Source organism: Leptodactylus fuscus, chromosome 5 (assembly GCF_031893055.1).
Source record: "Leptodactylus fuscus isolate aLepFus1 chromosome 5, aLepFus1.hap2, whole genome shotgun sequence".
Classification (NCBI taxonomy): Eukaryota; Metazoa; Chordata; class Amphibia; order Anura; family Leptodactylidae; genus Leptodactylus; species Leptodactylus fuscus.
Window position 1 is genome coordinate 79740411 of NC_134269.1, and position 27577 is coordinate 79767987.

Genomic DNA, 27577 nt, shown 5'->3' on the forward strand with positions numbered 1-27577 from the left:
TGTTAAAAACAGTCAATAAAAATGGCCATATGGACAGACACAATGGGGCAAATGTATCAGAAAACTGACTTAGAAGGATGATATAAAGCACACATATGATGCACGGCACTTTCTTACACCAAATGTGCAGCTCATGCCCCTGTTCACACCTCACCTACCACATTATGCCAATTTGGGTGGGGATCTAGGAGCGCCGTCAACTGGCATAGATTTCTATTGAGATGCAGGGGTGGAAGACAAATTAATGAACACGTGGCATCCTGGTCATAAATCTCTCAGTCCCTGCACCAGTTGGGTGTCTATTCAGACTAGTCTATGATACGCCAGTCTTACGCTGGGTTCACACCTGCGTCTGGGGTCTCCGTTCTGTGGTTTCCGTCTTCTGCATGCCAGAAGACGGAAACCACAGACCGGGTCCAGCCGTGCGCGGCAGTGAGCGTTTTAGGCTCTCCGCCGCGAAACCGGATTTTTTTATCCGGACACAGAGTACTGCATGTCCGACTCTGTGTCCGGATTATAAAACCCGGTTTCGCGGCGGAGAGCGCAAAACGCTCACTGCCGCGCACGGGCGGACAGCTTTCTCACCCATTCAAATGAATGGGTGAGAAAGTCTCCTGCAGGCTTCCGTCTCCTGCATCTGTTTTATGCAGGAAACGGAAACCTGCAATAAGGACCGACGACGCAGATGTGAACGAGCCCTGAGGGGGAGTTCACACGGTGTAAAGTGGCGCGCAATTTGGCATGTATACGCGTGTCAGCAGTTTGCGCACTCAAAAAGATCCTTATCGATTTCAATGGGAGTTACGATTGTGCAAAATTACGCGCTGTATACGATCGTAACTCCCATTGAAATCAATAGGATCTTTTTGAGCACGCAAACTGCTAACATGCGTATACGTGCCAGACTGCGCGCCACTTAATGAGGACCTTCACGTCCTCATAGATGTGCAGTATTATATACCACTAAAAAGTGGACAGTGTGCTGAATTCACCACACCTTCAGCTACCCTGTATGTGCCCTAGTCCTGGAGATATTGGTGCCATTAGTTTTGGCATCGGTATCTCCCCAACATCAGAAAGATTGGCCTTAAAGCCTAGTGTCATCAGCAGATTGTGTGGACACCACCACCCACTGTTACAAGGCTATGGAAAAATACTGTATTGAACTGCAAGAGCGGCTTCCCTAAAATGGCCGCCGGCCGGCATGCGCACTCGGCTCTGCGGGTGTCTCACTGGCAGAGCCAACTGCGCAGGCTTTGGAGGTGGCGCAAAGGAAAACGACGAAAGGGAGGATCCAGCTGAAGATAGAGGCGTCGCTGGAGCGTGTTTTTGAGCAGCAGTGGGGACGCCCCCATCGCATTTTCAGCGCTAGGGCCCGCCCCCATTGCTGCAAGAGAACTAATTTTTATACCGGTAAAAAACTGTATTTCTAAGGAACGGCACAGCGGAGACCATGTCTAAAGGTAAGAGACGAATAGCCTTTCTAAAGGCTATTCCGACTTGTGATCGCCAAAAAAATTCATTTCAATGGTAGAATCCCTTAATACAGTTTGAGCTGTATTTGCACAAGAAATCACAAGTACTCAACCACACCACCTATATTGAAGTCCTAGCAGGTTTATGTTCATTCACTTTGTATACATGTATTTAAAATTCTGCTCATATAACTTATACCAGTTAGTAATACCTGTCCCTGCACTGTAGAATGGTATAGCTCATGGACTAATCATCCCTGTATAAGGCCTCATGCACATGACTGAGTATGCAGATTGAGGGGGTTCTAATGTTTTAATGGAAGGCACTTGGATGACACTCTGATGACAACTGAGTGCCTTCCTTGTTACACTGTTTTCAATGGTGGGTTATGTTCTGAATACGACTTGTTTCATAATTATTGGAACGGAACAGCAGCAGAACCTCCCTCAGACTGCCTTGTTCGTGAGGCCTAATGCATCCATTAACTAACTTGATAGGACTAAACATTGTGGCTGTCATATAACCCTCACACTCACTCTCCATTCTCATATGACTTGTGGCATTCAATAAGCAGCAGTGTTATCCATTACCATGGATATCATAACATTACTGTCTCCATGTAATTTTAATTAACTTTAATAAAACACACATCAGTCTGTGGGTAATGATGTAATTTTGTTAATAAAGTAAAAATAAAAAAAGGCACACAGAGAGGAGGCAGGGAGAAGAATGGGGCTGCTTCCCCAGACATGATGAGGTGCTGTAGTAATATTGTATATACATTGACAGACATGATGAGGTGCTGTAGTAATATTATATATACATTGACAGACATGATGAGGTGCTGTAGTAAGACTGTACATCTTCTGCTCCTGAGTAAGCTACTATTTATCTGTGAGGTACCTAGAGTGGTAAATAAATACCAGCGGTCAAATGATTGATGTCATATTTAGTCCATTCAATAGGATGCATTTCTATGGACGAGAAAATGGCCGCTTACACAGTAGGCCGTTCTCGTGGCCTGTGGGCATGCGCAGTCTGCTCTGCCCGAGGCCTAGAAGTCTGAAACCTGCCCTGGAAGAAGAGGATGAAAAGGACGTTGCTGACGAAGATGGAGGCGGCGCTGGAGAGAGCTCTTTCGCAGCATTGGGGACGCCCCCAGTGCTGTGAGAGAACTAATTTGCATACCGTCAAAAAACGGGATTTCAGGCGAACGACAGGGCGGAGAAGACGACGAAAAGTAGGAGACGAATAGCCTTTCTTAAGGCTATTCCAACGTGTTACTCAGGAAAAAAAAAAGCGTTTGTATGATAGGATCCCTTTAACTGAAGGACCCCAAAAGAATTGTGGTAATGGGTACAGCACTGTATAAATAAATACATACCAAAGAACTTATGTTATCATGGCCAACTCCTTGTGGGCACGCTCCTCATGTACAAGGCCTGTACTGTATCTTTATACTCCACAGGATATTTATTCCATTGTGTTTTTAGATCTTACATGCAATACATTTGGTTCTTGCAGGTAAAACGTATACTGCAGACGTTGAAATACCTTCCTTTACTACCCAGGTGAAGAAAATGTCTTCATTTCAAGGATCATCTGTTGTTCCTGAACCAGAAAAGAAGCAGGACAATACTGAATCTCACTGCATGATCCTTGGCAACCCTGTGTTTTCCTGTACCATGAATCCCAGCACTTCCCCAAGCAACATATTTCAGGCCAGACAAGGAAGTATCCTGTTCAGAACAACCTCCAGTGAATATGGTGCAGTGCGGCCATCCTATGAGATGGCACCATGTTACCACTACCCTGTTTCTCAGCAGTTTTCAGAACACCTGGGAACTTGTGGCATGTACAGAAATCATTCTTTGAATACTGTGGTTGACAAGAGCAGGGTGTGTGACTGTGTAAACCTCCACAATACATTATAATCCTGTGTTTACCAACTTGGAGAACCTATTATATTGTTATGTCTGGCTAGATTTGTATTTTCAGTTATTGTTCTGCAGCCATGAATAAACTGCAATGGAAAGTGCAATAAATTAAATTTCTTCAAAACCAACACACTTCTAGTATTTTTAAAAAAGAAATCAAACCTTAGCACCATAGGTATGGCATAATGTATGAGCAGACAGCTCTCAGGGCTCGTTCACATCTGCGTTCTCCTCTCCATACTGCAGGTTTCCGTTCCCTGCATAAAACAGAGCAGGAGACGGAAACCTGCAGGAGTCTCTCACCCATTCATTTGAATGGGTGAGAAAGCTGTCCAGCCGTGAGTGGCGTTGAGCGTTTTATGCTCTCCGCCGTGAAACTGGGTTTTATAATCCGGACACAGAGTCGGACATGCAGTACTCTGTGTCCGGATTTTAAAAAAAACGGTTTCGCGGCAGAGAGCATAAAACGCTCACCGCCGCTCACGGCCGGACCCGGTCTGTGGTTTCTGTCTTCTGGCATGCAGAAGACGGAAACCACAGAACGGAAACCCTGAACGCAGGTGTGAACCAGGTAGTATTGGCTTTTACATGCCTTTTTCCTGAGCTGATAATGCACAGTGGCCAAAAGGCTTGAAACTGACACAAAGTTTGACTTTTACAAAGTTTGCTGCTTCAGTGGCAGGGCTGAATAGTAACATAGCTAATTTCCCACAGCTTGTAATACTGTAGTATTGAAGTTTATGGCATAAGTAATCTGATGATTGCTAGTTCAAACCCCCAATGGGAAGGGCTAAAGAGCAAAAAAAAAAAAATTGCTAATTTTTTACCATTCCCAAAATTTGTTTTCCCTTCACAAAAAGTGATCTGAACAAGTCAGACATTTCTCAAATTATATAAAAATAGCAACATGCTATGCAACCAAACAAAAACAAAAGACAACTCCCACTGTTCCTTATACAAAAGAATAAAAAAAAAAGTTAAAGGGTGTCAGAAGTTGGCAACAAGAAGATTTTTATTTTTTTATTTTTAACTTATTTATGTATTTTTTAAGATGTTAAAACAACAAAAACTATAGAAACTTGGCATTGGCGTGACTGTACAGAATTGAGATAACCTATCACTTCCACATAGTGAATGCAGCAAAAACAAAAACTGAAGAATTTTTTTTTAAAAAAAAAAACATACGGTGCAATTGCATTTTTTTCACACTTTCACCCTCTTCTGATTTTTTTTTCAGCTTTCCAGTAGATCATACAGAAAAATAAATGGTACCATTGTGAAATATATTTTGTCCCGCAAAAATTCAAACCCTCATATAACTGTCAGCCAAAAAACCAAAAAAGTTATGGGTTTTGGAAGGTGGGGAGTAAAATGTGGAAGCATAAAAACGAAAATAATCCTGGTCCTAAAAGAGTTAAAGATCCGATTTTTGTCTCTGTCAAGCAGGGAACCTTGTGGTCACTGGTAAATTTCTTCCTTTTACTGACCTACAGAACAGCAGCTCTGCAGGAGCGAATAAATATCTGTTTTGGCTCCTTGCCCCTGCAGAGCTGCTGCTTTCTTAGTAAAAGAGATAAAAATCCCTAATAACTACACATGTCAAGGGCAGGCATAGGGACAATACAGCAATTGTGCAGTGTGAGTACTGATCCTTACATCTTTATTTCCAGAAGCCTGTGAATGTTTGCAACTGAGGTGAAAGGTATTAAAAGAATGTCGCGGGTAACAGTCAGTGAACCCTATTTTTTTTATATATATATATGTATTAAATTCTGCTTACATGATCATCCTTGAGATCAAAAGTATTCAAGTATTTATACTGGTAATTGTGGAAACAACCAAAAAAGAAATATTGATCCTAAGAAGATTATTTGTAAAATTGTGACTAAATCTCCCATAAATAATCCAATGTCTTGAGGTCAAATAGAGATGAAAGAAATGAGTTCATTTACTGCAATAGTTTCCTGTCCTAGCAATAAAGCATTATGTATAGTAAAAAAAAAAAAAAAGAAAAGTAGTTACAAAATATACACATATTGGACTCTGGGTATGAATGTACAGATGAAGGGAACATGGTAAGGAGACATGCATCTGGTCAGCTACTCAGGAACTGGTGCCTTGAATGAGTCTTCTAATTTTTTCTGCATCAGATTTCACAGTTATGTTGGCAGGGTCAATCTTAAGTGCTGCTTCATAGTCCTGTAGGCCTGTGTGTCAGAGAATATATAAAATAATCAGAATGCTGTTCAATCACATTATAGCATAAAATCATGAGAACACTACCCTGAATATATTTGGATGTTTTAGCGGTCCAGTTCTCCGTCGTTCAGGTCTCCCGGTGGACCCAAACAATGGAGAGCCATGCGCAGGTGTAAACCAAACCTTAATCCACAGGAATAAATTCCATGCACAACTTCATCTTCTGTTACAAAAGTAAAGAAACATGACAGAAGCTTTGTTTACATTAGTGTCAATGGGAACGGACACAGAATCAGTCCTATGATGAAAGGCAGCAACTGACATTAAAGGGGTACTCCCACGTCGCATACTTACCCGTCTTCGTTCCTCTAAAATCTTCTGTCTTCCGGCTTTGTCTCGTCATTGGTGGGCGGGGTCACATATGCAAAGCCAAGCGGCGAGATGTCGCCGGCCCTGCGTGCGCGCTCATACACCAGCCTACCCTTCACAATGCAAATACAGACCCGACACCCTGCGGGTCTGTATTAGCATTGTGAAGGTTAGACTGGTGTATGAGCTTGCACGCAGGGCCGGCGGCATCTCGCCGCTTGGCTTTGCATATGTGACCCCGGAGCGGAACAGCATCGCTTCTGCCGCTGCTGTCTTCATGCAGGGCAGAAGCATATCGATGTGCCTGTGCCGGCGTCTAACAGAACCCAGCATCCGCCTATTACAGCGGATGCCGGGGACAGTTAGATGCCGGCACAGGTGAAGCCAGAAACATCGCTATGTGCCTGCCCTGCATGAAGACAGCAGCGGCAGAAGCGATGCTGTTATTCCGCTCCTCCGCCCCCCGCCCCGGAATAGCAGCATCGCTTCTGCCGCTGCTGTCTTCATGCAGGGCAGAAGCATAGCGATGTTGCTGGCTTCACCTGTCCCCCAAAGGGTAAACTACCCCCCCTCCAGGCTCGCTCCCGTGCTTAGCCCCTCCTCCCTCCCCCTGAGAGCAGGCAGACACATCACTTGACTCAGGAGCAGCTAGGTCAGGGCTGTGGCCACAAAAAAATGAATAAAGTGAGATAATGGCCAAACAAAGCAGTTTTGCTGAAGCAGTGTATTTAGGAAAAGTCTTACATTCACATTTACAAGCATTATAGATAGGATCCTTGTGACAGGACAACCCCTTTAACAATGGTAGTGTGAACTGAACTCAGTTTCAGTGAATCATCTTTAATGTCTTGGCACAATGGAAAAAGTGAAGAGTTGAGAATGAGTAATTGTCTACTAGTGACTCTGAAGAATAGCTATTGTTTTCTTAGTCTTCTTTGTTGAAGTTTCATGCCACGATTCATTTCTCTGTAACCAGTACATTACCAGAAATTTCAAGCATTATATAAAGTGGCCAGGTTAGAGTTTACTTCTATTGTCAGTGACTTATTGCAATTTTCTTTACTGTAGTTATTTTGCTGTCTACTGACACTGGTCCGTTGCACAAACATCTCAAACAATACAAAGAAAATTGCTTTATTCAGGAAAACCTTGAATAGTTTTATTTTGTTCTATTCAATGTCAGAAGCCCTTGAGAAAAAACTGTTCCTTGCATCTGCACTTTTCATAAGATGTAATTGCAAAAGACAAGGATTAATAAAGATGACCTTTGGGAGAATATGGGGAGCAAGTGAACAATAAATCTTTTTAGTTTGCTTTAAAGGCCTTCCATACATTCCTGCCTTTACAAGTTCCGCTGCTTCAGTTAAAATACTCGAACATCAAAGCATTTATATATAAAGAGAAAAAAAGAAAGGGACAAATATTGATCAAGAAAAACTATTGAGCAAAAGTGCAATATTGTGAAAAGTTCTCCAAATGTCACAACACGCAGAAAGTAACTAGTCACAAGCAGGTCAGGAGAAAACTCCTTTGCCAGTGTACCAAAATGTGTAACACCATTGCACAATTACTTCTATCCATTTGTATTATATCCCCTAGTTCAGGGGTCAGCAACCCCCAGCATGCTTGCCAAGAGCCATTTTTTGTTTTTCGTTTTTCCTCCCATAAAAATTTGAATAAAAAGCGAGCAAAATATCAGACATTCCCCAAGATGATATAACTTAGGGCAGGTACACAACTGCGCCTGGTCTCCGGTTTAGTCAACTGTCCCGTTTCCTTCTTCTGCCTTGCGAAACTGGACAGGAGATGGAAACCCGGCGGTCAGCTTTCAAACACATTCACTTGTGCGTCTTCTGCCTGTCCGCGGGGAAACTGAGTTTTTTAACCGGACACAAAGTCCTGCATGTTTGACTTTGTGTCCAGCTAAAAAAAAACGGTTTACAATACAGTTACATGTCATTTTGGCTGCACAGTGAACACTGTAAAAACAACACCCATTCTATTTAAATCCTCTCCTTTAGACACGCTTTCTGAGGAATATAGCTTCAAGCTTAGCATGTTCCTATGAGAGTATCTGCTAGCTTGTCCTCCATTCTGACAATTTTCCTATGTTTAGACAATTGGCCTGTATTCTGTTCATCCTGACCTGCCTGATACCCATTACCATCCTCGGTTTGCCTCTGATGTCCCCCCCCAGACCTCTTGCTTGTTTATGAATATGAACAGATTCCATCAGCCAACAAACTCAGCCTTGTATTTGCTTTGCACCAGTGTCTCTCTGGCCTTTGGCCAGCTGCAACCTACACTGGGCCACTGCTTTTGGCCAGCTGTAACCTATACTGGGACCACTCTGAGAGGTACCAACCAGTTAATCTCCTGAAGTTTGACTATTCGTTTTTTTAGGGGTTTTTTTTAAACAAAATCTTTACCTACCTTCCACATAGAGTTCTAGTTCACAGAAGGCAGTGCCACGTCTTACATAAGCCTTCAGCCTGGCTGCCGCATTGTCTGGAACTGGTGGTGTGAGCAGGTCCAATGCCTATATAGAAAACCACAAATAAGAGCCATCATTACAAATAACTAGTTTTCAGTAGAATCAACTTTATCACTAAAGCTAGGTTCACATTAGCGCTCGCTCTACATTCAGGGATTCCCTTCCCCATTCCGCTTGAAAAATCCGGGACTTTTCTCTCCAAATTTCTCAGGCAGAAACCCGGCAGACCCTGTTATAGTCTTGACATGTTTGTTGCCTACGATTTCCTGCCAGTGATGCCATGGCACACCACATCAGAGCTATGGCATCTCATTGAATTGAAGCCACTTTTGATAAGCTGCAAGCTGATGATTGTGTTCCCTACATCACTTATTAGCTCAAGCCTTGCTGGCAGATCTATCGAAAACTTTCAGGGGTTCTCCCATCATACAACTTTATTCAAAACCATTAGCATTTGCACATTAACCAAAACTACTTCTGCCTTTTCTTCCAAGATCTGACCCCAAAGCTCCATTATATTTTCAGTATAAAATGGAAAGGGTGGGTAGTCCTATGCATCATGTGACTGTCCACTTCACTAGTTTAAGCTACACAAGTACACCATTCTTTGGACACTCATATCCTAATGTAAATTTTTGCGCTGCACCTGCTCCATCTGTTAAAAGGAGTCGGTCAGCAGGAAAATTAGTGTCAAACTAATGAGAGTACCCTGTAGGGTTGCTTCTACACTTTCCAAAGATGTCTTTCTCATTTGATATGGTAGCTTCATTTTCAGGAAGATCTGCATTTAATTATTATGCAAATTAGCTGAAAAGGACTTTAGAGGAGTTTCTTCTCCTGTTGGGGCTTCGCTCTGCATGTTAGATAACTGCCCTTAAAGAGGTTGTCAAGGCTAAACAATCATTTCTAATTAGGCGGGGGATGTGAAAAAAGTTTTAAAAAAATACATTAAAAACATATTCACCTGCCCCTGACATTCTATTGTCCTCCCAGGGCGGTCCAGTCCTGCAGAAAGGCTGCCTTCTTGCTGCTGAATTTTGCCAGCTGTGACATCCCGGTTCCCTTTCGCTGAGGCTGCTGATTTGCCTCAGTGGTCACATGACTGCTGAAACCAATCAGCGGCCTCAGCAAGGGAACTAGGATCATAACAGGTAGTGACGTCCCCAGTTCCCTTCTTGAGGTTGCTGACTGGCCTCAGCTGTCACGTGCGGCAGGTACTTCTGCCAGAAGACAACAATGCAGCTGCAGGACTGGACCGTGCAGGGAGGCACCAAAGCACTGGAACAGTATGGTTTTCCTTTATTTTTTTCCTCCCACAGCCTAATTAATTAATAAAATTTTAGCCTAGACAACCCCTTTAATTACCAGCAAGCTCCACTGTCATAGCTTGAGTGACATCTCCCATTTTGTCTGTAGTTAGGGGGAATTATTTAGAGTGGAAAACAAAACCCTAGGAGGTGAGAAAATACTCTTAAAATGGACCTCTAAACCTTTATGAGAAATGCATCTTTAGAAAGTGTAGAAGCAGCCCTACAAGATACTGCCATTAGTTTGATACCAATGCATGTGTATGATCAGAATTTTGATACAGGGTAAAAGCGTCACAATGTTGACATTACTCACATGGCCGCCAATTACAAGCCTCAGTGGTGACCCTGAGGTGTGTGACATCAGCCAACGACCAGTGGTGACCCTGAGGACCAGGAGAGGTGAGTAGAACTGTCTGATGCTTTTACTCTGCTGATGCCAACCAAGTTCAAATGTAACTTATTGGATTACTCCAACAGGTAGCGGCCAGTGTTTTACTCACAGATCTTTGCTCCTGTCCACTCAGGCCTTTGCTCCTTCCACCAGAGGGCACCGCAGCGCTCTTTAGCGACCGCACCCTGAGGCAGAAGCGGCCGATTAAAAAAAAACGCCATCGCTCAGTTTATGCCAGCTGACGCCTCAGGTTGCCTCATGGCAGGTGCACCCCTGTGGTAAATTATACAATATTGTCTAGAACATCAAAGTAACTGCATTTTTCACACAACTATGGCCACAAACATACCGTACAATAGCATATTATTACACGCAGAATACACAAGAACAGTTTGTAACAAGAAAACTTTAAGATTCAACTTCTTAAAGCAAGGCAAATGAACACATACATCCCTACGTAATGATAAAATCATTAGCAAATAAACAAGCCGGTAGAAAACTCTTCGGAGACTAAGCAGCAGTTCATAATGCCACGCTATAAAAATCAATATTAGCAAGGTCATGAAAAGTTTATGCGCTAAGTGGTTTGAGCTGTAAGAAAAGTCTACAACAGTGTCCAAGTGCATGAAATAATTATAGACAGAGAATTATACAGTATATCTTTTAGGTAGTACCTTGGAGGCATCTTCAATAGCTTTATGGAGGTTTCTTAATTTAAGATGGCAGGCTGATCGATTGAGATATAGGGTTGGCATCTTGTCATTTAGTCGGATTGCTAGGTTCAAGGCATTCACAGCTGCTAAATAGTCACCAGCCGCAAAGAGCTTACTGTGGTTGAGAAGAGAGCATTGCTTTAGGAAAACTTGGAAATACTGAGACAGATTTACTAAGTTTTTAAGTTTTAGACAGTATAAATTCGGACAGTCTTAAACTATGCCAGATTTATCAAAGGAATGCTGTTTGCTATATCTGGTGTATTATTAGTGTCTAGTCTAACATTACACCACTTATTAAAAATGTAAAAAATTAAATTTTGATGCATATTTGGAGCATATTTAGGTACATGGCAGGACATCCTAAATTCCGCCCCTTTTCACATGAGCCACACTGTGGTAGACATATTTTTGGGCACAAAGTATACCAGAATTCTGCTGCACTGCTTTACAGATCTTCTCCAGTGTGTTTTATATACAATGAAAAAAACAAGAACAAAAAAAAGGTAGAAATATTTTCTTGTGCTGCAACTATCCCCAAGTAAAATGAGCTGGTACCGGATATGCTAAGTAGGCTTTCTAGTGTCGAGTGAGTGGTCTCATCTAGGAGCAAGCAAGACGGACAGTCTTAATCTGCTCTGTTGCAATATAACCCACTTGACAACAGAAAACCTAATTAGCATATCAGGCACCAAAATTAACAGCAACGATTGCTGAGGAACAATGGGGGCTAGAGAAAAGATTTCCAGCTGTGCCAGCATCACATGAGGTAGGCCTATTAACGGATGCAAAGAACTGAAGTCGGTGGAGGTGGTGAAGGGTCCTATTTAAGTAAGGGAAAAAAATCAATAAGGGCCTGTTCACATCACTTTATGGATCTACACTTGCCAAATACACCGAGAAAAGTTTCCAGCATACAAGCCAATTGTAGCTAAAGTGCTCCATTCGCCCAGCAGAGGCCAAAGATCATTTTGTTCTTTTATGGACTAGAAGAATCTATGCTAATTTGAGAATACACATTTTTTACATATACGCTTTTGTTTCATTTTACAATGGTACTTTATTGGTGACCTATCCCATCATATATGACTCAATCATTGAATACATCACAGATATGGAGGTGTACATCAGGAGCTCTCCCCAGTGTATCCAGACTGACATGGTGAAATGAACAGGGATTTATATATGGGCTTTATATATAATACAATAAATAAATGTATACAGTTCTCTAGGACACTACATAATCCACTTACTTTCCTTTGTCCTTTAGCCACTCTGGGCTCTTCTCTTCTTCTTTTAAGTCTTGAAGGTCAAGATTGTCAATGTTAATGGCTCTGCGGGCTTCTGCCTGTTTCTGTAACCACTGAATGCACATTGGAAAAGAATAATGGGTCTGATAATTAATTCTTTACAGCCACTTATTCTTCCTATTAACCATACATGGTATCTATTAGAACAGTATGAGCTGGAACAGAAATGGCTATTATTGGCCAAAGACTTGTATGACTACATTTCCTTTACTTTTCAGATTGTTGCTATGCAAAATGCTAACTTTCTATATAAGTGGTGTCTACTGAAAACCATCAGCTGTTATCGTTCCCTAGAGACTAGATGGTAAGCCTATATTAGAATATATCATCTCACCTAGAGGAAATGTACAGCAGCTAGAAAGCCTGCATACAGATGTAGCAGAATGAACTCAACTTCCTGTTGTGGATAAACTGCTGCAGCAAGATATCTTATCACACAAAACAACAAAATCCAATGAAACGTCATTAAAGAAAGATTTTTCAATGACTTTTTATAGGCTTTTGTTGCTTTCTGTGATAAACTATCATGCTACAGTAGCTTACCCTGCTGCAGAAAGTCAGATTAAACCTGCTACATCTGTATGCCTTATATAATACTAGCTTTTACCCGCGACTTCGTCTGCGGTGTTTGGAGAATTGGGTGGAGACAGACGTGTGAAACTGTCAGAGCATTTGAGAAATCTTGCTATAGAAATCTTTGTATTTTTGGATTTTTTTTTATTTTTTTTTTTTTAGGTCAGGTGGTAGATGGTAAACTTGAAATGTACATACTGTATTCGTGAGCGTGGATTTTCAAGTTAATATACTTCTATATATGTAGGATTTGTTATTGGGATGTGGCGGTGGGCCGTGATGGTTGAGATGGTCGTCCCGTACGCCGTGGGGCACTGTGGAAGAGCTTGTGAGGTGTTTTTTTTTATTTTTGAGGGGGGGGAAGTGGTGTTGTAGGCCGGAGGTGATGTGATGTGCCGGATGGCCGGGCGACTGTGGTGAAGGACAGAGGAGGAAGAGCAGGGCAGCTTATGTGTGTGCTGCGAACTTCCCGGTGAGTGTGCAGACAGTGAAGGAAAGTTGCCGGGTCGGGGCTGAGTGGCGGTGCGGGCCAGACTGTGTGTGCGCTCTGCGGTCTGATGTGTGCCGTGCGGGCCAGACTGTGTGAGGGCTCTGAAAGGGAACTGTGCGTGTGGCGTCATCAGTGAAGTGCAGTTGGTGTGAGTGGCCAAGCGGTGGCGCGTGGCTGATAAGAGAAGATGGCGGTGGCATGCGGCTGATGAGAGAAGATGGCGGTGGCAGAGCGGGACCTTTGTTTTTGGGGTTATGTGAGTGTGTAAGGTGTGGAAATACATGTAAATGTGATGGAGTGGGGTTAGGGCTACCGTAGAGGCAACAATATGGAGTGTGGAGGTATTTTGGGGCCGGAAATGCAAGGAAGTGTATGTGTGGGGCTAGGAGTCCTACTTTTGGGACTGTCCTGCTAAGGAGCCATGTTGTTTAGCGGCACGAAAAGTAGCCTAGGTTTCAATCGCAAGGAATAACTATGTTTCTGGAAAATTTTAGGGAAATCCGTCCAGCCGTTTTAGCGTGATTGAGGAACAAACATCCAAACATAATATTAGTAGGATACAGTAAACATGCAATTGAAACCTATTATAGTACAAGCTAAAGTAAAACCTTGCCAGAGTTACAGATCTACAAATGTAACAATAAAGGTGTTGGCTACTTTCAGACCAAATATTGACAGACAAATAGTGTTTTGTATAATAAATAGAGATGAGCGAACAGTGATATATTCGAGATTCGATATTCGTTTCGAGTAGAGCCTCAATATTCGACTACTCGATCGAATATCGAATCCTATTTTAGACTATGGGAAAAAATGCTCGTTTCAGGGGAGACCACTATCCGACTAAAGGAGAGTAACCAAGTCCATGAATAGCAGGAGAAGAGTGTTTAGGAGGAGCGCTGTGCAGTTAAAGCGCACGGACCCCATTATAGTCTACGGGGACCATGTGCTTTAACTGCACAGCGCTTGCAGTTGCACTGATAAAAAGTAAGCTCCCTCATAACCGCAAGCTGCCAGCTCTCCTGACTAGCAAGGACGAGCCTGCTGCAGAACCAACGTTGATTTGCCGCAGGCTCGTCCATGCTAGTCAGGAGAGCTGGCAGCTTGCTCTTACAAGCGAGCTTACGTTTTCTCATAGGAATGAATAGACCAGCGTTGATTGGCCAGTGTACAGCATTCGGCCAATCAACGCTGGTTCTGCCGGAGGCTTGTCTGTGAGGAGGCGGAGTCTAAGATCAGACCACAGCAGTCTCCATTGTGGTCCGATTTTAGACTCCACCTCCTTACAGACGAGCCTCCGGCAGAACCAATATTGATTGGCCAAATGCTGTACACTGGCCAATCAACGCTGGTCTATTCATTCCTATGAGAAAAAGTAAGCTCCCTCATAACAGCAAGCTGCCAGCTCTCCCGGCTAGCAAAGACGAGCCTGCGGCAAATCAACGCTGGTTCTACATCAGGCTCGTTCTTGCTAGTCAGGAGAGCTGGCAGCTTGCTGTTATGAGGGAGCTGACTCTCTTTCTCATAGGAATGAATTGACCAGTGTTGATTGGCCAGTGTACAGCATTCGGCCAATCAACGCTGGCCCTGCCGGAGGCTCGTCTGTGAGGAGGCGGAGTCTAAGATCGGACCACAGCAGTCTCCATTGTGATCCGATTTTAGACTCCACCTCCTCACGGACGAGCCTCCGGCAGAACCAGTGTTGATTGGCCGAATGCTGTACACTGGCCAATCAACGCTGGTCTATTCATTCCTATGAGAAAAAGTCCGCTCCCTCGTAACAGCAAGCTGCCAGCTCTCCTGACTAGGAAGGACGAGCCTGCTGCAGAACCAGCGTTGATTTGCCGAATGCTATACACTGTATAGCATTTCGCCAATGAACGCTGGCTCTGAATCGAATATTTACTGCGAATAGCTAGTAGTATTCGATCAAGTACGAATATTTTGAATAACGTAGTATTCGATCAAATACCTACTCGATCGAATACTATTCGCTCATTTCTAATAATAAAATAAAATTTCTGTATCAATTCCTCACAGTTTTCTAGATCTCTGCTTGCTGTTATTTATTCTGCTTACTTCCAGTGGATAAAAATCAGTCCATGGTCATGTGACATATGCCCCATTGTCGTGTGATGTACACACAGGTGCACAGCTCGTTACCGAGCGGCTGTCTGACTACTGTGCTGTGACTATACCAAGCTGTGCACCTGTGTGTCCATCACATGACCACGGACTGTATATTACATGACCATGGACTGTATATCACATGAAATTGCTCCACAAATTGAAAATCTGCAATACAAAAAGGAACATTGTTCTGAAGGTTTTTGCAATTTACATGTGACTGTTAAAGGGTTACTTTATGATAAGCAGGAGGGTAGGGGTTAAACATTGAGACACTGAACTACTAAAGATGCTATCCACTTACAAGATCATCAACTATGTAGATATCAGCTCACTTTAAGGAATTGTAGCATACTTGTATTTACTTACCTCTTCCTCCTCTGCCATTCGAGATTCTCTGAGAGCGGTAGGGAAGACCCTAGGAGTAAATTGGATTAAGATGCTGCCAGACTTCCTGGTGGGAGGGATAGTTTTTTCAGTCTTTTGTTTTTCTGCAGATGATATATAAAATAAGCTGAATTTTTCACTCTTAAAGATTACATTAAATCAGTTTATTTGTATGGGTCCATCATTTTACATTAGTCGTAATCATTAACTATAAATGAAGTGTTTCTTTCCTTTTTCCATTGACAATTGTATCAATTGTATGAAGTGGAGAATAGTATAAAGAACAAACAAATATGGCAAGAAGAGAACACTGAAGAAAAACTAATAAAAGCTTAATATACCCTCTGAAGGTTATACAGATATACTGAGAACGTTGTTGTAATTCTTAAGTACAAAAGCATGTCAGTGTTACACCTGAGGAACAACGTCTTATTTAACACCAAGGTTGTTACCAATAACAAATGTAGCAATAAACAGTAGAGGAGACAATAGGTCTATAAGGCGCTGCTTTCATCATCATCAGATCTGTCGATTTGAGGAGTAAAATAACCTCTGTAGACGTGTGCTCTGCTTATTTTTCCGTCAAAAGTAAGATATCTCAGCAGAACCCTACAGACCCAATTCAAAGTCGATGGTGGTTGTTGGGTTGGTGTCGTCTATATCATGCAATGGATCTAGCAGAATTTTGTGGCTTCTGTCCTAGACAAATGTCACAATGTAAATGTGAATGTAGCCTTAACGGTGTTTTCCCACAAGTACTTAGCCCCTATCCACAAGACAAGGGATAAATATCTGATTACTGGATCCCAACAATGATGAGAAAGGGGTCTCTAAGCACCCATCACTGCTCCATTTCATTCAGCTCCATTCTTGAGATTGTTGGATGCCCCAGTGATCAGACACATATCCCCTATGCTATGGATAGGGCGTAAGAATTTTTAGTGGAAAACCCCTTTAGGCTAAGGCCCCATGGGACAATTCACAGCTATAAAGCGCTGCGGGAAAAACCGCAGTGGGAACGCATCACGGTTCTTCCCGCAGCGCTTTGAACAGAAAGTTCACTGAGTTTTTCTCCACGGACTTTCTGTTAACATTATATCTATTGAAAGCTGCTGGCGTTTCTGTGGATATAATTGATATGCTGCAATTTCCAAAACCGCACCAGTTTTGGAAATCACAGCGTGTCTGTGATGCGGTTTTTCTTGCAAAGTGGGCACAGGATTCACATGAATCCCATCCACTTTGCAGATACTGTAAAACGCTGCTATTTTTCCCTCGACGTTTCTGCCATGGGCAAATCACAGCGTTTCCAGCCTGTGGGGCCTTGGCCTCAAATGTTTTTGTCGAACATATTTTACCTTGAGTCATATAAGAAATATTTAGTTATTGGTAAATTATTAAAGTGACTCTCCATGTCCCCCTTACTATGGCTCGTTCCCTTCACCATATTTCTGTCAATTACCTGCCATTGGTGGTTTAGTACAATATTTCTCAACTCTTTCAAGTAAAGTACCCTCTAATGAGAAAAAGTCCAACCGAGTACCCTCAAAGTAGTGATCTCTTATAAATGACCGATAGCAGTTATGTAATGGCTCCCACTGTACCTGCATTGAAACATAATGGTTCCCACTCTGCCTCCACATGTAATATGTAATAATGTTCTGAAATTTCCCCACTGTGGGACTATTAGGGAGCCTTCACACGGAGTAAACACGCGTGTATTTTTGCAAAATACACGTGTAAAAATAAGACTTCCATTGACTTCAATGACATTTTACAGGCGTATTTTTGCAGGCGTATTATTTTTATATGTGTATTTTTACACGTGTATTTTGCAAAAATACACGCGCGTTTACTCCATGTGAAGGCTCCCTTAAAGGATTATCTTATCTTATATAATGGCCTCCATGATTGGACCAGAGATGTTTATATTATGTATCATGTATATAGGTTTATATTATATGCTGCACTGCATACAGGTCCCCCCTGCTCAGGAATGACGACTGCACATGGTCACAGACACCATCCGCACTTTTGAAGCACAATAAGCACTTTTATCAGTACTGAGAAAGGTGCTCATTGCAGTTACTGGTGCTCCGAGAGCGAGTGGTGAGCTATATCCATCACTGATCACTATGTACCTAGCTTGCTTCAGCACACAGAGCGGAAATGAAGTCAGGAGCAGAGTAGCGCGTGATACATACAAGGCACCACTAACTGCAATGAGCGCCTCCATCTGTACTGATGGAAGTGTCCATTTCATCTTTAAGGTAAGGATGGCGCCTATGGCAATATAGACCAGTGGTTTTTAGATGCATCACCTGAGCGTACCCCTTGTGGTACCCATAACACAGATCGAGAACCACTGGTTTAAAAGACGCTACTTTATAATCATTGTGCACTTATTGTGCATCTCTCCATACACTGACATCCTAGTCAGCCTAGGATCATTCAAATCAATTACCTATGGGTACATGGATAGACTTATCCTATTCAAACTATTGCTAAATAAGGCTTTGACCCTGTTGATATCATACACTTAGTAGATCCATTTTAATTGATGTACTAAAAAAGAATGTGATCCATTTATATCATCCCATATGAAGGACAAATGCTGAAATGATGGTGTCTTTGGCCTTTCCAAAACAGTGAAGCAATGTGAATTATTTGCTTCCAGACAATTTACTTATTTTTTTTATAGATATGATTATAACTAAGGGTGCATTCACACTGAGTAAACGCTAGCTTATTCTGAACGTAAAACACGTTCAGAATAAGCGGCGTCTAAAGCAGCTCCATTCATTTCTATGGGAGCGGGGATACGAGCGCTCCCCATAGAAATGAATGGGCTGCTTCTTTCACTCCGTGCAGTCCCATTGAAGTGAATGGGGAGTGCCGGCGTGTACGCTCCGGCATGAGCAGAGCTTGCCGTATACGCCGGCACTCCCCATTCACTTCAATGGGACTGCACGGAGTGAAAGAAGCAGCCCATTCATTTCTATGGGGAGCGCTCGTATCCCCGCTCCCATAGAAATGAATGGAGCTGCTTTAGACGCCGCTTATTCTGAACGTGTTTTACGTTCAGAATAAGCTAGCGTTTACTCAGTGTGAATTCACCCTAAGGGTGACTATCCATGCTTTACTAGGAATATTCAGTGCTGTCTGCTAATTCACGTTTTACCACAAGGGGGCGAACACAAACCAAAACAAGCTAAAGAAACCTACAATTTCATGGGCTAAAACTGAAAACAGAAAAATTAAAAATAGCTATTCTGGTGACATCTGTCACCTGCACATTGTTTTTTTTGTATTCTCTTATGGACTATCTTATTCCACTGGCAGAAAGATGAATGCTTCTACCCTTTTGTATTTTCGGCTCCATGTTTTAAATATACCTTGTATGCAGGGTTTTGGAACATCTGAGATCACGGGTTTATTTAAAGCATTTCTCCTCTTTTCTTCCTCCTTCCTCTTTTGCTCCTTTTGGATTTTCCTTCGTTCCTCTTCTATTCGTTGCAGCTCTTTAAACTTCTCTAACTCTTCACTTGCTTTCCGTCTCTCCTCCTCTTTACAATGCTCTATTCGTTTTCGTTCTTCTTCATCAATCTAAGTGAGTGATAAGTAAATAGTTTGAAGGTCTACACTGAAATTACCGGAAAGCTGGTCAAATCACACTAATGTTGGTGAACCCACCGATTGCAGCAGGACCAGCCAACCATGTGGCCTTCTGACCCCTCCTCAAATGGCAGATGTCCTGACTGCACACACACCGGTTCCCTCACAGTATAGTAACCCCTTTAGTAGCCCTAACATAGTATACTGCCCCCATACAGTACAGACCTCCATACTGGTCCCCACCGAGTGACTTTACCAACTGAATTATTCAAGCAAGTAATGGCAGATATTCACTTACCCATCCCCGTTCCTGCTCACCTTCACCTCTCAGCCTCTTGCTGCATGTTACATCCCAATGCCAAACAGTACCGCAACGTAAAGGACTTAATGATGGGGTGATGTTTAGCGTTGAGTAGTATTGAAGGCAAAGCAAAGATGGAAGTGAGAAGAAAGTTTTAAAAAGCAGCAGTAGGCCGGACCCCTAATTTAATAGTTCCCACAGCAGCTGCTATGGTGGCAATTCCACCCCTGACCTGTTGTACAAAAATTATTGTGTGCACCAATACCCTTTAAACGGCCCTTAAGCGGGGGGTATATCACTGGACTAGAGAGTCATCCCTGTATATATGAACAAGGAAATCATTGTTTTATTTTTATTCAAATGAGCTGGAAAGGGTTTTAGTGCGATTCTTTTCATGACAGGGTTTTGCTCTCCGCTCTAGATAACTTCTCCTAACTGCAGACAAGGTGGAAGGTGTCACTCAAGCAATGGGAGACAGAGCTGGACAGTAGTTGAGGGTGGTTATCTAGAGCAGAGAATAAAACCCAAGAAGGAGAAGAAACACCCCTAAAGCCCGTTTCATTTAATCTGCATAAGAATAAAACATAGATTTTCATGAAAATGGAGCTGCAATGCAGAATAGAAAAGACATCTTTGGAAAGCGTATAAGCTGCCCTACAAGGTACTGTCAAAATGTTAATACTGATTTTCCTGCCGACAGACTCCCTTTAAAGGGGCTCTATCAGCAAAATCATGCTGATAGAGCCCCACATATGCGTGAATAGCCTTTAAAAAGGCTATTTAGGCACCGCTAAAGTTATATTAAACTACACCCCCGTTTTAAAATAATACCCTAAAAAAAGAATGTGATCTACTTATGCATCGTGCACGGTGGGCGGGCATTAAGGGTCCGCCATCTTCTTCATCCACGCCTCCTCTTCTTGCGATGTCCTCGGGTCCCGTCTTCCTCCGGTGTTCGCGACCTGACATTTCTTAAAAAAAAATGGCCTGGGCGCATGCGCAGTAGCATGCTGCTTCTACTACGGCTACTGCGCATGCGCCCAGGCCATTTCTTTTAAGCAATGTCAGTTTGCGAGCGCCGGAGGAAGACGGAACCCGAGGATATCGCAAGAAGAGGAGGCGTGGATGAAGAAGACGTCGAACCCTCAATGCCCGCCCACCGTGCACGATGCATAAGTAGATCACATTCTTTTTTAGGGTATTATTTTAAAACGGGGGTGTAGTTTAATATAACTTTAGCGGTGCCTAAATAGCCTTTTTAAAGGCTATTCACGCATATGTGGGGCTCTATCAGCATGATTTTGCTGATAGAGCCCCTTTAACCCCTTAAGGACCAGGCCATTTTTTGGTTTCGCATTTTCGTTTTTCCCTCCTCACATTTCAAGAGCCATAACTTTTTCATTTTTCAGTTCACAGAGTCACATGATGGCTTATTGTTTGCGGGACAAATTGTACTTTGTAGTGGCACCATCTAATATGCTGTGCAATGTACTGGGAAGCTGGAAAAAAATTCAGAATGAGGTGCAATTGGAGAAAAAATGCATTTGCGCCATTTTCTTATGGGTTTAATTTTTACAGCGTTCACTGTTTGGTACAAATGACATGTTACCTGTGTTCTACGTGTCAGTACGAACGCGGTGATACCAAATCTATATAGTATTTGAAATGTTTTGATACTTTTAAAAAAATGATAAACTTTGCAAAATAGAAAAAAAAATTTGTGTCATCATGTTCTAACACCTGTAACTTTTTCATATTTCCATGTATGGAGCTGGTTGTGGTGTCTTTTTATGCGGGACAAGATGACGTTTCTATTGATACCATTTGGGGAAAGATCTGATGGTTTGATCACTTTTTATTCAATTTTTTATAAGAGGCAAAGTGTTGAAAAAAACGCTTTTTGGCTGTTTTTATTTTTTTTGCCGCTACGTTGTTCGCAGTACGGGATAAATGTTTTAATATTCTAATAGTTCGGGCATTTTGGAGTGCGGGGATACCTAATATGTTTATGTTTAATGTTCTTTAATTACTTTTATAGCTAATCTAGGGAAAGGGGGGTGATTTGAACTTTTATATTTTTTTTATTTTTTTAATACTTTTAAAAACTTTTTTTTTTCTTCTGTTACATTTATGATCAGACCCCTTAGGTACCTTGAAACCTAGGGAGTCTGATCGCTCATACTATTCACTGCAATACTACAGTATTGCAGTGAATAGCAAAATCGCAGCACTTCTATTAGACGATGCCTCTGGCATCGTCTAATAGATCTCATGCAGAGACAAGCCTGGAAGCCTTCAATAGGCTTCCGGCTGTCATAGCAACCGATCACCGCCCTCATGTGACGTTCAGGAGGGCGGCGATCGGGGAAACATGGCGGCGCCCATGCCGCCTGCGCTGTTTACACGCTGCGGTCGCGTTTGACCGCAGTGTGTAAAGGGTTAACAGCAGCGATCGGCTCGGGCACCGACCGCTGCTGTTATTGGCAGGTCCTGGCTGTATGATACAGCCGGCATCTGCCGTGTATGGAGCGAGCTCAGCGTGTGAGCTCGCTCTATACATCCCCATGCGACCCATGACGTACAGTTACGTCAAGGGTCGCTAAGGGGTTAAATATCTTGTTAGGTCTATCATCTGTATGTTGTTATGGAGGGCTTTTTTTGCCTGAAATGTGTCAGGAGTTCACACCCTTCACACCCTTCTATATGTTGATCTGGATAAAGTTTACTTTTTTCGAATAATAAAGTTATATGTTTTATTGTAGACTGTGGCATTTATCTTTTCTAGTACAAATAGTGTCTCATGCTCTGTAAGGCTGTTCTGCATAAGGCTAGAGCTACAAGGAGAATTGGGCTGCAGCAGCCATTACGTGTCCAAAAATTGCACAGTATCGCTGCATTCACTGCAGCATCATGTTGCAGCGGTGGCAACTTGTGAGCACGTAAACTTTCATTAGGTGTGAAGAACCTAAAGATACTCTGGAATCGTAGGCCATGCCACAGATCTTGCAGCCAAAGCTACCATGTAAACCTAGTCCTGAAAGACAACCCATCTAACTGAATGTGCACTGTGTAATGCACAATTCTCCCCACTAGTAGAGCTGCAGGGAAAATGAACACTTGCTGTTGGGTTTTCCCACAGATCAAAGTGGATTGCTAAGGGCCACTCTGTGATCTGCTTATTGTTAAAGGGCCCTTCTAACAAGTAGAGAACCCCTTAAAGTATAAATGATCATCATAGCATTATGTGGAAATCAAAATGATCCAATTTATGATAAATGATCTTGATGTACAGATGTTACTGGATAGACCATAGGATACTACAGAATATGTTCTTCTATCTCTAATCCACAATAGTACTACACAATATTGTTTCATACAATGTAACCTGCTAGAGGAACAGACAGGGGATACTTGCAGAGTTGGTCACATCATTTTATTTTAGTTTTACCTTCAGCATGACCTCTAAAGAGTATTTCTGATTTTCTCTTTTACTTGCAGCTTTGGACTGAATATCTTCCTTGGCTTTCTCCTGTACTCTGACAATGGCATTCTCTCTAAGTTTACGCATCGTCTCCTTATCCACTAAAATAGAACCAAAAAAAAAGTGACAGTATGAGTCAGGTTTCACTGCAAGTTATTATTGTTGGATATGTGCCTCATTACAGAAGACGTTTACCAAGTAGAAAATGCTAAATTTAATTGTGGTAATATTTCACATAAGGCAAACTGGTAATACAAAAATATTTCTTTGCCACAGTTATTATTTATTCCAGCTGAACATTACTATATTGTATATTGTGAGAAGGTGACAAGCAGAGTGCTGGAGCCCAGATATATCAGCCCCAGGTTTCTGATATGTGTGGTCCAGGGCGGATCTGGAGTAGGCCTCAGACCAGGTGTAGATCCTGCACTCATTACTGACTCAGAAAAGGCTGCAGAGTCTGCAGTTCATGGCAGTTCCATGAGGTGAAAGGAGGTATATGGGTCTGTCCTGTAACCCTGAGTTCGGTGAGACAATATTGCTCCTGTTTTGTTCGTGTGGCTGGAAGTAAGCCACATGTATAGTTAGGTTATCACTTCTGTTTAGTTAGTTGCTCAGACGAGCAGGTTTTTTATTTAGTTTTTGCCTGAATTTAAGGCTGTATTTTGTTTTGTTTATTTTGTGTCTGAAGTCAAGGTTTATTTATTTTCCTGTTTTTTTCTAAATAAACCAGTTTGCTGCACGCTTTGTGTCCCTGTCTTTGTCTGTTTGGGTCTGCATCACTGCACCCCTAACTTCCCCACAATATACACTGAAATGCATTATACTGTACAGTATATACCTCAGAATTAGTTGATTGACAGGGTTTTCTGGAATTTTTTAATTGATGACCTATCCTTAGGATAGGTTAACGTGACACATTGGTCTCAAGAAATCAGTCAGGTTATGCTTTCTTGCAACCGTCATAATGCTGTCACAGTAACTTGTGAGTGGCGAAGTGACGGAATTTGGTGTTATTACATGCAATGCAGGTAGAACCAAACTGTCACCTTTGGATGCAAAACTTGTCGAAGTTTACTCTATTAATCCCGTGTTTACAAGTAAAATTCTCCTTTAAAGAGGACCTTTCATCACTTGGGGCACATGCGGTTTTATATACCGCTAGAAAGCCGCCAGTGCACTGAATAGCGCTGTACTGTGAGAGCGGGGAGGAATGCCTCCTCCCTCTACTCACAGTACTTGTCACCTGGGGCACAGATCGTGAAAGCCGCCAGTGCACTGAATAGCGCTGTACTGTGAGAGCGGGGAGGAACGCCTCCTCCCTCTACTCACAGTACTTGTCACCTGGGGCACAGATCGTGAAAGCTGAATTCTGCACGCTGTCGGCTTTCTAGCGGTATATAAAACCACATGTGCCCCAAGTGATGAAAGGTCCTCTTTAAAAATATTTGTTATATAGAAACTTACTGGAATTGTCTGTTTCTCAACAACACCATGACTGGACTAAGCAACTGCAGGGGCATACAGGTCTGAAGCAAATGCTACCCCTGCACCATCTTTAGGGCCACTATCCAGTAGGTCAACAAGGCAAATTTATCTAACAGCAATTATTGGCACTTACCATTAGTCAGGGATAGTGAATCCCAAAGAGCTAGCTCTTGCTTATAAAGAGTGAACAGAATGACTCCATTTCCAATCTTTGTGATGCTTCTGTCTACATCAATTGGTGCAAAGAGAAAAACTTCAAACAGGAAAGGTGGGAAATTCACCTATTTTGGAAAGATCAAACCAAAGGGTTAATTCTTGTTCCATTGCAATTATACATTTCTTCTTATGAATACCAACAACAATGCTCTTTTCTTGCCACACACAACAGTCTGATTTTTGGTAAATATATGGCAGTGTTTAATCTATATTATTGTATTAGTATGGGTAATGTATGAATAAGCAATTCCCCCATTTTCCTCTATGACCCATCTCCCAGCCCCATTACGCTTAACTTTGCTTCTTTTCAGCTTTGGAACCAGGATGTCATAGCCGGATGGCACCTCTTCTTTGTGACATGTGCTGGCCACCCACTGTATTGCGCATGTGTGGGCGACTGGCACAGGCAATGAAGAGTTGGCCTTCCAGCTTTGAGATCTCAGGGTCTGGATATCCACAAGAGAAATGGTGAGCCAGGTACTTTCCACTAACATTCTGGGGTGCGGATATCCATTAGATCAAGACCCCGCAATGTCAGCAGAATGACCTACATATATTACACTAAAACTAGAACAATTGTTAATAAATGTTATTTAGAAAGTTAGAGGGGGAAAACATGTTGCCTTAGGTTTAAGATATAGATTTATCCTGGACAACCCCTTTAAGGTACATACACTATAACTACACAGCTCTGGAGGGCTGACACTTACAGGTCCATTGGACTCACCTCTCTTTTTTTGTACTGTGATTGATAGAGGTGTCTCGGCCAGACCAGAATTGTCTCTAATCCCAGGCATTACTATAGTAGTTCAGCTGTCAGTCACTCCTGACCGTGATGACGTGTGTATATCTCATCATACAGGAACTACATGATGTACATGCATGACTTTTGGTATTGAGGGGGTAACAGGGTGACCATTTTCATTACACAAAGTCAAAGCTCATACATTACTTTTCCATAGCAGGACCTGGAAGCAGCTAGCTCTATTGGAGGTCCCTTGTGCTATAAATATACATGGAAACAGATAGGAGACACTATGGAGGTGGCCGCTAGTGTCATAAGCCATCACACCAAAGTGACCATACATCTATTACAACCTGGTGAAGTCCCTTTGAGATTCCTCGAAACATTGGGGCAGGGATTGGTACAAGGTGTGTACTGCGCTACTGAGTATGCTGGTGCTATAGTAAGCAAAAGGGAAATATGATACCTGTTATGTTTTACAGGTAGGAAAGAGTGGAAATCCATGAGCTCTCAACAAGAGCAAATGAATCTGAGCACAAGTGCGATATCAGTATATCCTGCACTAGTGAGATACAGGGAAGCTACCTGCGTCTTACCTTGATATAAGCCTCCGTGCACATTACACTGCTGGCACCCGCCGCGGCTCCCTTCAGCGGCACAGATACAAAGATCTCCTTGTCGGTCTGCTGCCATGTGTAGTCCTTCACTATAATCGGCATCTTCACCGCTCAGGGGACACGCTTAACACTTGTTACTAGTAGCAACAGACAACATCCTGTCCAGACTGAGAGCACTTCCTGTCTCACCGTCACCCAACTGATTGGGGAACTACAAGCTCCAGCCACCCCCGCGCACGCGGCTGCTTGTTCGGTGAAGAAGCCCTGAGTGTTGTGCTCATGTTGGTGGAACTTGTAGTAGATACTGGAGACACCCAGAGAGCGGCCATGTTATTAACCCTTGTCTCTATCAGTAAGGATAGATGGGTCTACAACACTTGAGAGCTCTTTAAAATCTCACTTTTAATTAAATCCATATTTCGTTTAAAAATAAACAGTAAATGTACAAAAACCATTGTGAAAAAGAAAGAAAACGTGACTAAAAACCGCAGTCGCTAAATGTCCCTAATTCATAGCATAGATGGCTGCTGTCTATTTTTAAACAAAATATGGATTAAAAGTGACATTTTAAAGAGCCATTATCCTTTTCGGCGATATATTTTAGTTCTAAATATTATTTGTTAGTTAAATGCTAAAACAGCTTTAACCCCTTCCTGTCACGGGCATTTTTAACTCTCCGCTATCCAAAAGCTATAACTTTTTTTTATTGTTCCATCCACAGCGATATCAGGGCATAATTTTTGTGAGGCAAATTGTACATCGTAGTGGTAGGATTTAATATTCTGTATGATTTATTGGGAACCTGGAAAAGTTTAGAATGTGCTGGAATTGGAGAAAAACTAAGTTCACACGGGAGTTTTTTTGTCAGGATTTTGTTGCAGAATCTGCATCAAAAATCCAGCTAAAAAAAACACCTCCCTTTGAAATCAATGGGAGACGTTATTTTCCTGTTCCCGCTTGCGAAAAAAAGAAACGACACGCCCTTTCTTTAGGCAGATTCCGTAGCTAATTCAGCCATGGATGTCCGCCTCAGGACACTCCCTCCCGACTAAATCTATTCATTTGGGCCTAATCCGGAATAGAATGCCACTACACTGTATGCACTGCATCGGCATCCAGTCGTGGCTAGACTTTTTTTGGACTGAATTCTGAGACGGCCACCGATTGCTGGCTTCAGAGTGGATGCACTAGCCGCCAGGTTTGGACTCCGCAGCATTGCCCTTGATCAGATATGACTAAATCATGGGCATTTTACCACTCAGGTGCAATGGTGAAATGCGACCACAGCATCTGAGAGGTTACCTTTGCTTTTTATGTTAGGAAAGGTAACAGGCCTAA

At 42.4% G+C, this 27577-nt stretch overlaps 1 protein-coding gene across 1 annotated transcript; it reads right to left on the reverse strand.

Moving 5' to 3' along the window:
- Positions 1–5370: 5370 nt before the first annotated feature.
- Positions 5371–26356, reverse strand: DNAAF4 (dynein axonemal assembly factor 4). Its single transcript, XM_075276204.1, has 9 exons — positions 26219–26356; positions 24795–24942; positions 23141–23274; positions 19172–19382; positions 15759–15880; positions 12143–12252; positions 10851–11004; positions 8415–8520; positions 5371–5620 (listed from the first exon to the last, which is right to left on the reverse strand). Exons 1-9 carry the CDS (start codon positions 26339–26341, stop codon positions 5517–5519), a joined length of 1212 nt encoding a protein of 403 aa, XP_075132305.1. The 5' UTR covers positions 26342–26356; the 3' UTR covers positions 5371–5516.
- Between the last annotated feature and the right edge of the window lie 1221 nt (positions 26357–27577).

Coding starts and splice junctions, on each gene's coding strand:
- DNAAF4 (XM_075276204.1), bottom strand. CDS start 26,341: ATGCCGATTATAGTGAAGGACTACACATGGCAGCAGACCGACAAGGAG. Junction 24,943..26,218: donor GCACGGAGGCTTATATCAAG/GTAAGACGCAGG, acceptor TTTCCAAAATAG/GTGAATTTCCCACCTTTCCT. Junction 11,005..12,142: donor TGGCTAAAGGACAAAGGAAA/GTAAGTGGATTA, acceptor TCTCAACCACAG/TAAGCTCTTTGCGGCTGGTG.